General features: G+C 35.0%; 1 protein-coding gene across 2 annotated transcripts in view; it reads right to left on the minus strand.

Annotated features, from left to right (window-relative positions):
• Positions 1 to 15,612, minus strand: part of PolrMT (mitochondrial RNA polymerase) — an 83,390-nt gene that overhangs the window by 66,941 nt on the left and 837 nt on the right. For both annotated transcript variants that reach the window (XM_089255823.1, XM_089255822.1), the window contains exons 2-4: positions 13,898 to 14,005; positions 7,272 to 7,906; positions 665 to 784 (exon numbers count right to left, since the gene is read on the minus strand). In XM_089255823.1, the coding sequence (XP_089111949.1) occupies positions 665 to 784; positions 7,272 to 7,906; positions 13,898 to 14,005 (863 nt within the window). The remainder of the gene's footprint in view (positions 1 to 664; positions 785 to 7,271; positions 7,907 to 13,897; positions 14,006 to 15,612) is intronic.

A 15,612-nucleotide genomic window follows, 5' to 3' on the forward strand; every position in this document is an offset into this window, starting at 1 on the left:
CATCTCAGTCGGTGATTGAATTTTGATTTACGGGATCAGAGAAGTATGAACAAAACTATTCGTTTTACCAAATAATTTTTAAATCTTCCCAGTAATGAGGCATTTTGAATAGACATCAGAATCATCATCAGCATCACTTTGAGGGTCAATCAAGAATTATCCCCATAGAAACAAACAAGCATGCACGCACACACACGGGGGGGGGGGAGAATCAAAATACTTAGCAGATACTTAGCTAAAAACCCGGGCAGCGCTAGGTATTATAACTAGTAAAAGAAATAATTTTAGAACAAATAACGCCATAAGTTAGTTTGGGCTCACTGCTTAACTCGGGGCCTTTTGGCTCATCTGTCAATATATAACTATATATTACATAAAGCCCTTGTAAATCTGGCTTCCATCTTGCCATTTCAAACACCTCAGTATGAGTTGGTGGCCCACAGACTTCGTAGAAAGTTTCAATGTCTAGACTCAAAAGTCTGGGGGGGGGGGGGGCATGATGATGATGGCAATTCATATATACACATATACACTGGATCAGTCGGCTCCACCTTTGATGCAATGCTCCCCTCTGCATCTCTGCCCATGGCTGAAAGAGACTTTTAAAAATTGACATTATAGGAGGTAATTAAATACATGACAGATGAATGTGTATCACAATTACCTTTTCAGCCCAGCAATTTAATAACTCATTGTATACTTCAATGTCTAAAGGTCCATATTTAGTTTTTGACATGCCATTTTTGTACCTGTAGTAGACTAGAGTTTCATGAGCTTTCTTTACCTGGAAAAATAAAACCAAAAAATGAATAAATTAAAAAAAAAAATTTACATTTTAACGCAAATTAACTCTTACTCAAAACTTTACAAGACCCCCTTCTTTCGACTGCAAAACTGTTCATCAAAAAACTGGATAAGTATGTTCCCAATAGCTCATAAAATTAACCCTGGAACAGGAAGGTAAAAAAGTGCAGAAATAAGGGAAGGCAAATTTTAAGAGGGAACAAAAACACCATCATCAAATTTTACAGTGGCGAAATCAAATCCATATCTAGAGGATGGGTGGCATTTCATGATTCAGGTCACTACAACTTAACCATACACGCACATCGTAAATATTCCTCTGGAAAATTTCAAATGGATTAGAACATACCAGAATGTATAGTCTGAATGTGTGTAACTTTAAAGTATTTATGTTGCTGGAGTTACACACATTTCAAGCCATCTGTCTTCTATCGACCTATTTTGAAGTGAAAATGACAAACAATCAATTTATGTCATGTAGGGGAAGGTCGGGTAATACCAGACGGCTGCTAGTATCGGACAAGCATTGTTTCTAACATTTGCTGGAGAAGGGACCATCTGTCAAAACACCAGCGTGTTGGGTGAAGGAAGAAAGCTCAGATGCCGCCATATTTAATCAAGCTACAATGTTGTTGGCACGGCATGTGGCAGTTGTTTTTTTAAATAGTATTTTGAATGAATGAAGATAACTTCTGGTTGCCCTAGCTTGCCTGAAAGTGAGTATAGGTTGTTTTAATGTTTATTATTTAAAACAACATTTATTGTCCTTTAAGTTGTAGGCACTAAATCTCCTTAAACTTACTGATGATATGCATGTGGTAATTGATGTTTTGTTCCATGATGTTGCGGGTTGTATCAGACAAATTTTAAGGTTGATAAGAATTATATTCTTTTGTTTGAAGGAAAATATGGGTAAAACTATGTCAATAGTACATTTTCCACTATTTGTACGTACTACGTTTTTGATGATTTGGATTACACCCCTTTGCTTTCTAAGGCCGAGCAATCGCAAAATAGTAGCAAGCCCACAATAACTATGGAAGACAATGGTCCTGCCACATCTACCAAGGCTTTTGAGCTTGCCCATCCTTCAAAACCAGTAGCAGACGAGCAGATGGAGGAAGTTCCAGCAGTCTTGGAAAATGATAGTGCAACTTCCTCTCTTATTGAAGATTTCCCCAAAGCAATTGCATCTCAAAATATTTTAGAGGAGATATCATCCCTTCCTAGCAGTTCATAAACAAAATTCATATCAAGACAAAGTCATTGGGCAAAAAAGTGAAATTTTAACCTCGACTCCATGCAAAGTCGAACTTGAAAGATGAAAAAGAAAGAATCTATGCAGCTAAGAAGAAACTGCTAGGGGAAAATTGTCTAAATAAGAGAGAGAGAAAAAAAGTATATAAATCAGTTCAAGCGATCAAAACTAACTACACCTAAGACTGAAAAAGATGGGGGGGGGGGAACAAACCAGAACATCCAAAGACTTGTTGAAAATAGAGATAAATCTGACGAGGAAAAACAAGGAGGCCAAGAGACAACTGCATCATCTGTGGTGAAACCTTTGAAGAAGACTGGATTCTTTCTCTCTGTGTGTAGGATTTGTGAAGGTTGGGCTTGCCAAGCATCAATATATATCAGGGCTCATGAAAATTGTGCCGATCTTGAAGGAAACAATCTTTTTTATGAATGTGATGTTTGTTTTACCAAAAAAATGCAAACACAGAATGCATTTGTCTTTAAAATACAAATACAATGCCACAACAGGCAAAATGCCCAACGAGGTGGCTGAAAAAAATATGCCCATAAGAATATGGATGTCATATATTTCAAAAGTACAGCAACCAAAAGTACAAAAATGCAACTAACAGAAATTGTAAACAATATATACACAATGATTTATAAAATTTTCAAAGCCTGATAATTTTTTAATTTTTCTCATTTATATCACTTTCTTATCATGCATTAACTTAGTTTAAGATCTGTAATTTGTACTTTTATAAATTCCTCAAAAATAACTCTGCCTAATAAAAAGTTGTTTGCGACACCAAAAAGTAATTTTCTTCTCGAACATTTTTTTATGTCCGATACAACCCTCCACAAGTAAAATTGTTAAAAATGTAATGACTGTAAAAAGTGTAAAAAAAAATTGATATTCTTATTTTAGAAAAATGTGTTTTAAGAGATGTTTTTATAGAACAATAAAATTTTGTATGGAATGTAATCTGGTAGAACTGAGCTGTAAAAGTATTTTATAATATAGAAGAAACTTAGGTGTTAGTACTACTCGACCTTCCTATAAGTACAGGGCTGGAACTAAAATGGGGAGGGGGACAAATGAGCAACTGCCCCAGGCGATAAAATTTAGGGAGGTGCAAATTTTAAGTGGGAGCAAAAACACTGTTATGAAGTCATTAAATTTTACAGTGGTGGGGATGGCAAAATCATGTCTCTCTCTATACCCCTATCCACAAAAATCCTATAAGTATTGTGATTAAGGCCTGTCTGCTCTCTGCAGAGACTTCTTCAAATGGAAAACCAGCTCTCACACATAAAAAAAAAATTAAAGCCACTGCATAATTAGGTAATACCAGGACCTGTCAAATCCCAGGCACCAGGTTGCTATGGTGACTGTAAAATCACCATGGGTGTATAAAATTTTTGGTATGTGATAACTAAATTGGAGTACAGTCGTCCCTCGTATTTGCTGGGGTTATGTTCCGGGGGGGGGGGGGGGGGAGAGACTGCAAATACAGAAAATCTGTGAATAACACAAACCATAAACTTTTGTCTTTTAGACATCTCATTTTTTTCTGATTTTTGCGGCACAAGTAGAAGAGAACGTCCTGTGATTCTCTGTGATATTTTCTGAAAGAATATTACAATGTCTGTTAGCCGTTTCATCTTTATTTCAGTTAATTTGTTAGGGTATGGTAACAAGGCTTTCTCTACCAATTTTTCTGCACGTCAAAAATGTACTAAAGATGGGTCTGTCATGGAAGCAATCTAATGTTGATTTATTCTCATGATTTCCAGAATGAAACATAATTTAAACCAGTGTTTCCCAACCTATTGTCCGCAAACCAGAAGTAGTCTGTGAAGCTCGGAGAGGTGGTTTGCAGGCAGACTTGAAAATTTAATTTCCAGAAAATAAAAACTATTCAATAGTATGTAACTTACCTTAATTATATTCAGATAAGTTCAAATGAAAAATTAGGCCCAGATACTGTAAATTAGTGATCCATTGGGCTATTTTAGAAATTTTAATGGTCCTTGGATTCAGAAAAGTCGAGAAACACTGGTTTAAATCAAACCAAGAAAAGTGTTTTCTTAGTCCAAGCTTTTCTATTGTTTATGTAAAATATTGGAAGATGTGACTAATTTTTAATTTTTTCTCTTCAATGTGCACAGATTTGCAGATGGTTTAATAATGATGGTTATAGTATGTATAGGCCTCGGCCAACCAATATTGAATAAATAAATAAGTAAATAGTATGCAAGTTAAGTGATATATATAACTTGCATAACTTTTATTCCACCCACAGAAAATAGCACTTTCTATGTGAGAGATCCAGAACTACCTAGAGTAGCAGATGTAGTTACAGTAACGGTCGATCAAATTTCAAGTTCTTTTTCCTTGATATATCCGATTGTTCATTGATGGCAATAATAACGGGAAACAGCAGCAATGAAGCTAATCATTGTCAATATTTTGAACTTTTCTTTCAAGCATTTTCTTTCACTTTAAGAAGTATTTAAAATACAGACTTTTAAAGAGGAACTAGAAAAACCTTTAGGAGGGGGTTTTAAAAAGTTTATTTAACACATACAATTCGTATTTTGTTCCATATGAGAATTAACACAGCAACAGTGTTTTCCAGAAAACTGGGAAAAAAGACAACAAATACAAAAACCGCAAAGACAGAAAGAAAACTGCATACTTTTATATTATTCCCAATACGCAGTATACCTTATTTTGTTGCCAAGTTTTAGACAATGCCAAAACAGAAATGTGTTGCCAACACCATCCTCGCCGACACATTTTCAAATGTTGTTGAGTGCTTCTATTGTTTTGAAAGTAACCCTAGCAAATAGCAGAAAATCTGGTCTGGCAATAAAAAAATGGTCGCTAGATGGCTGTATACCATATATTGAGAATTTACAGAAAAAACTTTATTTAAGACCATTTTTTTTAAAGATAAAAATCATCCTTAAGAAATTTGGCTGCTGCTTCACTTTTTCTGATTTGTCACACAAGCCCTAGCTAATACATATACAGTTTCATTACCAATGGACTCTCTTGTTGCATGAGAGTCTTCAGATGACCTGGCATTGCAATTGTCATAGATAGTGCCTAGCTTGTAGGAGGTCAGTGCATTGTTTGACCAGAAAATTCAATGATAATGCAAAGATGGCTGTGTTGTCAGGGTTCTGGTGGAATACGCTTCGAGGGCTGGAATTAATGTGCACTTCTATAGAGAAAGGGCATGATCCACATATTCCTGGAGCAGGAACCCCAGGCTGGGACATTTGGCAGGTCAGACAAGACTTTTCATGAGCCCCCTCTGTATTTAATTTATAGCACAAAAAATTACAATCATCCCACGACCCAGGGCTTGAGCCCTGTCAGCCTCCCCCTTGTGAGGGGGCATTTCTTTTTTGGTAAAACTCAGGATGAATATTTCTCTTTATTAAAAAATTGCGCTCCCCCCATATAGGAACAAATTTTTTACCAAAAAAACTCGGCCTTACACAAGTATGCACATCATATTGATTGAATGAATTCCTTCAAATCTTCAATTCCTAGGATTGACAAAAACCTTGGAAAAAAAGGTAAATGCTAGTTATATCCAGGCTTCACTGTCTATTTAATTGCCTCCACTGAACATTAACATTCTTTAAATAGTTATTTCTGGTTATAAAAATAAGGATAAAGGGAGTTTGTCCAGACTTTCTTTGCAGCGTCATATTTGTGAAAATTGTCATAAACCTTTTGGAAAGCAATATAAACTAGTCAAATCTTAAAAAAATGAAATTTATGCATATACATTTATTTATAAATATTTATGGTTTCGTTAATCTGTATTTTGTGAAGGGTACCCTTTTCAGATCTGGAATTTGTGGTCAAATTTAAATTTTGGTTGGACAGCTAGGATAACAAAGCACATGAATAAAGATAGTTTGAAGTTGTTCCTTATTTGGAAGCGATCTTTTTGACTGCAAAACTACTTTGACATGCGATTACACCCAAACAGTTTATCTCAGGTTGTTGAAGCTTCCATGATTTTTCTCATCTCTTGTTGAAGCTCTTAAATTCTTAAAATGTAAGTGTTCTAGATTTCTCTCTTAGACTGGTAGGCACCTAGAATGATGGTAGTGGCCATTTTGACAGCTATAGAGATATTTAACTAATATGATTGCAAAAAATGCTGAAATAAAAAGTCTTATGCGAACATTAATATTAAGGAAAATCACAGTGCTTAGTTTTCTTCAGCATCCAGTTTGTATACTTTTGAAAAAGCCTGTTATCGTACATTTTTCAATTCATTTACCATTTCTATGGATCTTTACATTTTTACTCTGCATTGTATTCACTGTTACAACGTCACACGTCAAAAAGGAATCTAAATTTATCACAATTTTATCTATACACAGGGATCCAGCCCAGAGCAGAGACAATTCTTATAATTTGTTGTTTCTTCTCACTATAAATTCCCTATAGAGGGTCCACGGGGATCCACTAAAGATCCCAGTCTAGGAGTCTTGATGGACAATGTGGGGGAGCCATTATTTGACAACATATCAGTCTTTCAACTGAGCAAAAAAAAATATTATACAGCTGGTAACCAGAGAAAATCTAGGTCTTAAGTAGCATCCCCAAAGAATGTATTGCATTGTTCTGCAATGAACCCTCGGCTGACTGGAAATGTTCTGCAGTAAAAATTCCCATAATAACGTTTTCTACACTTTTTCCTTATATTCTTCCAGATTTTTCTGTAGTAGCACTGATTGTTTTACAACATACAACACAGATTTCGGCATATTCTGCTTTGGGAGATACCATGCACAAAAAATTGGAACCAAGGACAAAGAAAATTTCTGATAGAAATATGAAATTTTATTGCTCTACTAAAAAGTAAATAGAATAAGTAAAATTCTACTCATAAGTCAAACCTCTTTCTAAAGTAACAGAACAAGGTCTTCCATTTGAGTGGTCATCCCTTTATCATAACAAGAGCCTTTTGCCAAAATTAAAAAAAAAAATTGGAGCATGAGGAAAGGTTTATTGCAAAAGTTAAATAGACTGAATAGATACTGTTTGAAGAAAATAAACGAAAGAAATATTTATATCAGTTTTTTCCTATAGCAGTCAAAATGACAGCTACCGTCGTTCTTAGCACTTCGAAATTCCAGTCATTCGAATGTTAATGAAAAATTATGCATAGGGTAGCCATTTTTCCACTTACCATATCTGCGCTTCCACATATTTGTATGTAAGATTTTAAGCTTCGATGGAAATAGCTTTTTTTTTCGGCTTTTTCTGTCACCTCACACTTTTTAGAAGACTTCTTTTTCTTTCCCTTTTTATCTGCTAATGAACTTCTGATGTTCGAAGAAACAGGTTTCGTGGAATTGTCATCAGTTCTTACTTTAACATCAGCTTCTTCTCGAGACACAGAACCGTATAAATTTTCATTCAGGCTTGATGGGTCATACGATGCCATGAATTTATTTAAGTCGTTAGATTCACTTTTTTTCACCGGTCGGACATTCTCATGATCATCTAATAATGGATCGCATGACTCAGGTAAAATTCCAAAAAGCTTATGGGGATGTTTAGTTCTTTTCAAGTAAGTAATTTCTAAATCGGAAACACTATGTATAGAATCTAATGATGAGAAATTTGTTAGATCAAACGTCCGAGATGAATTAGTTAAAGGTAAATTATTGTTTATGTAAGGCAGTGATATAGTTCTGCATTTCTCGCTGAAGGAAGAGTCTTGCATCGCTCGGTCATGATTATGACTCAATGAAGAGATATTTCGAATTTGCTGCGACTCATACTGATCACCATGGAGAAGGTCTTTGTATGTTTCAAGAACTAGAAAACAATTAAATCATATGATTATCAATAAAACAAGAAACAATGAAAAATAGGTAGGCTATATAACACAAAAGGTCATTGGGATCTCATGATTATTATAAGTTATATAATAATCACTGTCTTATTTTATTGTTAACACTATGTAACAAGAAAAAAACATTTTATTTGTTCTTATAGGTAGAAGTTATCTATGTAGAGAAAGATGACCTTGTGAATGACATAGGCCACCAGATGGCGACATATATGTAGAGGAAGACATCCTCTCTACTTGTTAATACAAGATTCCGAGAAAGATATATTTAGAGATGATGATTTTAGAAAGAAAATTCATCTCTGCCTCCATGGGAACTTGAACCCTGCTCTCCTGTTTGCCGGACAACCCATTCAACATATATATATGTACGCTCCAAGGAAGAAATATTTTATTTGTTTTTATAGCTTGGGGGTAGAGCAGCCGTCTAGCAAACAAGGGACCACGGTTCGAGTCCCTGTGGAAGCAGAGATTACTTTTCTTCCTAAAGTCATCTCTAAATATAACCAGTCTTTTGAGGAATCTTGAGTCATTTTTATGTTTTTTTAGTATGAATAATTATGAAAATAGCGATTATTCTCCTCAAACTTTGCTTTTGTGGCAAGGGGATAGATATTTGTGAATTGGTCATTTACGGCTGATCGAGTGGTTGGAATTCTGAAATTGTCAAAAAAAATTCACCCTGATAGTCATTTTAAAAACTGCAAATAACTTTCAGAATATGTCACGCATATGGATGTTTCACTGAAAATAACATTTCAAAAATGATAGGACTTTCTCCATATTTATTTTTATGTACCACTTCATTTTCAGTTCAACGTTTTTCGCTTTAGCCCCCAAAAGTAATCTCTGATATTTTCGATGTGTTTCCCCGATAAAGATGCTCTAAGTCAAGAATTCCTCTGTGAAGGTGCTCTTTTCAAAAAGCACCCATGCCTTCTTTGAATTTGTGAAGATGAGAATGGAGGATGGGATGTGCTCCTGGGAGAGACATTGGCAGGGCTCAGCACGACTCATGGCCTCAAAACCAGTGAAAATAGTGACCAAAATGTTTAAAAAAGTGACCAAATAGTGACCTAAATAGCTGTAAAAAGTGTCCAAATTTTGACAATCTGCAATCGTATGAACCGTTTTCACTAAACTTTGCATTTCAATGGAACTCTTATAAAGTGATTATTTTTACATAAATAATTAAATCAAACTAACCATTTCGTTAAACAGGAAAGTTTTGAATAACATAGCAAATTTATCAACAGCTATGCGAGAGAGAGAATTACATTACGCCAACTATAGGCAGCAGTTGTAATGCCTTTCCTCGTGCTGCTTTCCACAACTCATCTCAAAATTAATTTAAGCAGGAAAAATTTCAAAACAGTAGAAAGTTTTCACATTTAAAGAAACAAAACAAAAAAAATAACACAAAGTTTGAAGGAGAGAATTTTTTTCCATCCACACACACACTAGTGGATTTTTTTATTCATGTTATGTGCTATGAATGTGTGGCAGCACACAAAATACAATCAAATTTTCTTTTACCTAGTATGAATTTTATTTACATATGATACCTAAATCTGTATAATCTGTTCAGATGTGTTTTTTCAACTCGTCTGAGTCATTACAGCACGCACAATTAAAAGAAGCAAGAGCAGCAAATAATTCAAGTCCAATATTCACTGTTTGCTGTAGAAAATGGTGCAGCCTGAATTTTTCTAGAGAGCACGCGTGATCGGGATTCGCTATTTTTTCTTCTAATGTATTTGCTGAGGGACATTTCCAATTCTACATCTCAAATTGACAATACATTCAACAATAAAATTAGAATCTTGTGATGAATTCTTCAGACATGATTTACAAAAAATATTTCATGATTTAAGGTGTTTCAATTTAGACTATCGCTACTAAACAATCTTTAGAAATGTGTAGTTTTCAAGACAAAGTGGTAGAAATACTTCGCTGCTTAACCATCTTTAAAAAATGCAGCATTTTCAAGACAGAGTTGTAGAAATACATTGATTTTGTTAAGAAAAGTTTATTGTATCTATGTTACGCATTCCAAAAGTAACAAAGCTTGAAATTCTCAGCACAACAGATGTTTTCAATACTTATTAGGCATCTCCTGTTTAACATCAAGAATATTTTCTTAAGACCTACATGAATGACAACAATCCCCTTTTTTTTTCTTATTGACCCACATACAAATTTACTCTATAATATAAAATCACAAACTCGAAAACGGCCTGTTTTCTAAGCAACCGAAATTAGTGATGATTTTATGTAACATAAGTCAGTGACGTTTTTGTGTTACGGAAATTGGTCGTGATTTTGGGTCAAGTTTTCATGTAACTCTTGTTGATTCATTTAACTCTCTTGATGTTTGATAAAACTTACATCCACTTCTAAGAACCTAAAAATTAGTCATAATCCAAGCTGGGCGTAAAAAAAAAGTAAAAGTTTACAAATCAAACAAATAAGCATACATTAAAAAAAAACTTCATGACATTTTGCTGACTCTGTTTCTGTTGATTCATGATGCTGTTTTCCTGTAATTTCTCAAAAACCCTACACATTTTTTCTTTCAGTGTTTTCAGGCGAACTTGCCCACTTCCAATGTCTACAAAGTGTTTTCTATTTATCCCTATTTCTATCATTTTTCCTGCAGTGTTCAGCATAATTTCCAACTCCCATTCTTCTGCTTTTAGTCTTTGATTCTCATCTGGTCGTGAAACTTCCTTATCAAAAGTTTTTGGTGCTGAATTCTGTCTTGGTACCCTTCTGATGCGAGCTGCAAACAGCTTTCAGAAGATTGTCATAAAAATCAATATCTTTAGCATTTTGAGAATGACTCCACTCCTTACTTCTGAATCAATGCTGAATTATCTCTTTCATTAATTCTGGAATTTTTCTTCATTAATGCTGAAATTATTTCTTTTATTAATGCTGGAATCATCGCTTTCATTTATTTTGGAACTAAAATTATCTCTTTCATTAAACTAGAATTTTTCTTTCATTAAACTAGAATTTTTCTTTCATTAATTATGGAATTCTTTCTTTCATCAATGTTGAATTCTCTTTCATCAATGCTGAATTGATGCAAGATAATTCAGCATTGTCATTCATCTTTCATTAAAATTAGAATTTTTCTTTCATTAATTCTGGAATTCTTTTTTTCATCAGTGTTGAATTACCTCTTTCATTTATTTTGGAACTGAAATTATCTATTTTATTAATTCTAGAATTTTTCCTTCATTAATTCTGGAATTGTCTTTCGTTAATGCTAAAATTAGCACTTTCATTAATTTTGGAATTTTAGTAAAGCTGGAATTATCTTCCATTAATACTGAAATTATTTCATTAATTTTGGAATTATCTCATCGATGCTGAAATTATTTCTTTCATTTATTGTTTTAAACTACTATTTATACCATAAGAAGATAACGCGGATTGTATGTGTTTTCACCATGTCACGTGATCTTCAGACAAATGATGTTGGGGACGACGTTCTCAGCACTGCCAAGGCAAAGACTGCTGATGTCATACTCCCTCCAGCTCGATGGTGCAAACAGTGCGTCCGTATTTCAAGATTCCGAAAACCCGCGTCCTCTCCGATTGGTTAAAAAACCAGAACTTTCTTTAGCTCGAAATTCGGTTTTTTAATCAATCGGAGACGACGCTGATTTTCGGAATCTGAAATATGGATGCACCATGTTTACATCCAAATGCAGGAAACCTTGGCAGAACCGGCATCTTGATGAATTCTACAAAAAAGAACTGGAACACACACAAAGGTGTTCTATAAGTTACAGTAGCAACGCCGAGGTTGACGTCACAGCATGCCTTAAATGACGTCATCGAAAGCTAAAGTTACAATACAATACAAATACAAATACAACGCCACAACAGGCAAATTGCCCAACGAGGTGGCTGACTTAAGAACATCATGGATCCCCGAGCCCCTACCTACTACTGCTGCTACACCCCACATGCACCCCCCCGCGGAACCCCCCAACGAATCGGTAAATGCGGGAATGTGCGTGTACGTGTAGTGCAACCTGACGTATAGTTTGTTTCTGTGTAATGCTTGTTATGTGTAGTGCTGTCATCTGTCCCCAGTTTTACTAACTATGAGTGAAGTGTTATGGTTGAATGATTTACCGTTGTAGGACTGTTGCTCTCTGTGGCGAGACTTTTTAACGGGGAGATCGGCTCGCATTTGCGCCTTGAAGTTGGGAACCACAGAAAACCAACTTCAGCCGACCACCACTGTGGGGTTCGAACCCGGATCCTCGCATCACGAGTCCGGCACTATAACCACTCGACCACCACAGCGGCTTGAAGAGGGAAATTTCAGAGAACCCTGATTGGCGCAGAAGCACCAAATTTTCTCGGAAAATCAACGTTATGGCGCAGTATGTAGCAGGAAATTGCTAATGGCACAGCAATCCCATCCCTGTTTATAGCTTCTGTTGCCCCTCTCCCCCGGACCATTAAATCAACTCACGGAGGAGGGGTGATATTGGCCACATGCTACAGGTGGGAAACACTAACCTACAGCTGTTTGGAAATAGTGGAGGTGTACACACTGTGTTTTGGGGGAGGCGAGGCAAACACATTGTGGTTGAATGTTCTGACTTTTCATTGGTGGGTGAGATGCCCCCCACTTCCGCCTTGTTAAAAAAAAAAAATGAGGTGGGGACTGAAGTGAAAAAGTAAAACGTCTTTGCTCACAAGCAAAGAAAAAGAAAGAAAAATAGGGCGAAATTTGCCATGAACACAAACTTGGAAAAACCACAAACCGCCAGACAAAAATTTCCTGCTGAACCATTTTCCAACCAGCCAAATTTGGCGGGAAAACTGCCAATCTGGCAACTCTGATAGGGGATGTTGCTTTAGCTGTATGAAGAGAGGAAAAAAAATAGGTGACCTTGAACCCATAATCTTCCAAGAAGAAAAGAAAAATGTAGCTACCAGAAAAGCACGAGAGACAGAGGTTGCATTTTCTATTCGCTAAAAAAATGGAAAAAAGTGATCTGGGCCCGAAAATACGTAATAAAAGTGACCAGCTTCTAAAAAAGTGACCCATGCCGAGCCCTGCATTGGGCATTCAAATTTTGTACACATTTTATGTTTTTCCACATGCTCAAGATGGTTTTTAGCCCTGGGATTGACCTAGAAATCTATTAAGAATGCAAGCAAAGATATCCCAAGCTTCTTTATTTTTGTCTTTAAGGTTTTAGGAACTCTCTTGTATTGCACATTCTTTACTGTAGTCAGATGAATACCCTCATTTAATCATTGTCACAGAAAATGTAAGGAACATGTAGGTGTTATATAGCTTCTACTTACTCATCTAAGGCTATGATAAATTATTTAACATGATAAATTTTTATGTATAAATAGTGGCATTAGTACTTTTCAGAGATCAGTTATCTGAAGTAATCAAATTAAAAATAAATTAACATTGCGTGACACAATGCTGAATAAGAAGAGGCTGTGACTGCGATTTTACCCTTGGATATGTATCTGTAGTTTTTGTTCCAAATCAGCTATTTTTTATTTGAACCAACTTTAGTTTTGGTAAAGGAAAGCGATTTGACCTTTTGTTGATTGATTGGCTGTATGTCCTACATTAGTCATAATTACATATGGTCACCCTGTACATCCATGATTTCTGAGATCAATAACTGACATCTCTAGGAAAAAAACTGCCATTAATGACATAATATTTTTGAAATACCGCCTTACAACTCACGTGATCCAGCTCTTTTCAGATATTTAACCTCCAAGGTAACAAAAATTTACTCTCCCGATTGCAAAAACAAGGTATAAAATTGCTATTTTCTGCTCTTTTTAGTTGTAAGTCATTAGGAAATGAGGCTTGTTTCCCCAGGAACAAAAATCGTGTTATTAGTGTAATGTATCACAAGAAAATGAAAAAAATTGAACTTTAAAATTAATACCTTTAAGTAAATCCTCATAAGCATAAACAGCTGAGGTATAGAAAAAATTTCTCACACAGATTGGTTTCATCAATGAATATTTTACATTATCACAGATACCGGAACAATCTGGAAATAAAGACAATGATAATAAGACAACGATGATGAAATAGTTTCATTGGCTTATGATTTTCATTTAATTATTTGACTTAAATCAATGGACTTTCTATATCTCATGGGAATGAAATGTTGGTAATATGGGAGAATATAGTGAATAAAACAGAAGAGAGACAAATTTGTCTTGAAAAGAGAATTTTTTGGCCAATGAGAATAAAAGAAAAACAATTTAGATATGCCAAAAATGTGGTGAGAAAAACAGAGTGACAACACTGCTCTACCATGGAGAAGTGTGTATCAGTGGGGGGATTAATAAGTTAAAGTCGTAGATAAGAGTGTTGCATAGCAAGGGAGCAGAACAACGGTCAACCTCTAACACTGGATGAGAAGATTTAGCACCTTAACCAGCATGTTTTATATTGTCCTGCGACAAGCCCTCAGCTGACTGAAAAGTTTATGAGGTAAAAATTTCCATAATAGCAGGTGTTGACAAATCAAAAAAAAATTAGGTGCCTGCCAAGTTTCTTAGGAGCCAAACATGTTTTTTACTCAAGGAAAACGGTCCTAAATAAAAATTTTTTGACTTTCCTGGAACTTGATGACCCAATCCTATTATAAAAAACAGTCATGAAATCAGAAAATTTTGCGTAGTTCATAGACTTCAATTCATTAATCACAATTTATCAAGCCCTGCATAATAGTGTTTCCTACACTTCCCTCTTTCCTGAAAATCCTTCCCAACACTGTTCTGCATCAGCCTTATTTTTCTGTGACGTACCACATCATAATTTTTAATAGGTTTGGGAGATTCTGTGAACTCATAAAGGATACCTACTGCCCAACTGGCAAGTTACCATCGACAATGTGGCATGTTCTCTGCAGATTAGTCACAATTCCTTCTATCAGTTAATAATATAAAGTGCAGATAATTTCTGACATTTGCTTGTACATCCTCAACTCCAGGTTTACTAGCTAAATGTGCCTCGCAACGTCATCTGATATGATCTACGAGCTTGTGATTATAAATTGATACGAGCTTGAATTAGGTTGAGTGGTAGGTATCATGATTGAAAACTACAATGGGAGGTCCCACCCAATGTGGATGCCAAATAGCCACTGATAAATTAATAGCCTATTTCATCAATATCAAACAAGAAATGGCAAAAATGTTGGGTTTTTATTTCAAAATTCTCATTAGACCATCAAAAAAAAGGAGGAAAACAATTAAAATTATAATTTTTTTCATTTCATCATGGCCATACCATACTACTACTTAACTGTACATGTATCTTGCACACATTCCTCAGTGGAATTTAACCTTTACCTAACCATACCCTTCAAGATGGAGAAAAAATAAAATATCATTAAAAAAAACTATTTATATAACAATTGATTTATTAGAAATTTTTTTCACATATTTTTGATTAAATATGCTACTCTATGTCAGTATAAAAAATTTTACGTATCTCTAATACTCAATTTTTTAAAATGTTTTAAACAAATACAATAAAAACCGCTTGCGTGCACAATAAAATGACATGACATCAATGTAACCATACAATATTGAAATTAAAATGAAGAAAACAGTTTATTTCACAAAATGGACTAAAAGATTGAAA

The sequence above is a fragment of the Pholcus phalangioides genome, unplaced genomic scaffold (genome assembly GCF_987345545.1).
Source record: "Pholcus phalangioides strain wild (caught in Gottingen) unplaced genomic scaffold, Ppha-v1.0 ptg000172l_1, whole genome shotgun sequence".
NCBI classification, from domain to species: domain Eukaryota; kingdom Metazoa; phylum Arthropoda; class Arachnida; order Araneae; family Pholcidae; genus Pholcus; species Pholcus phalangioides.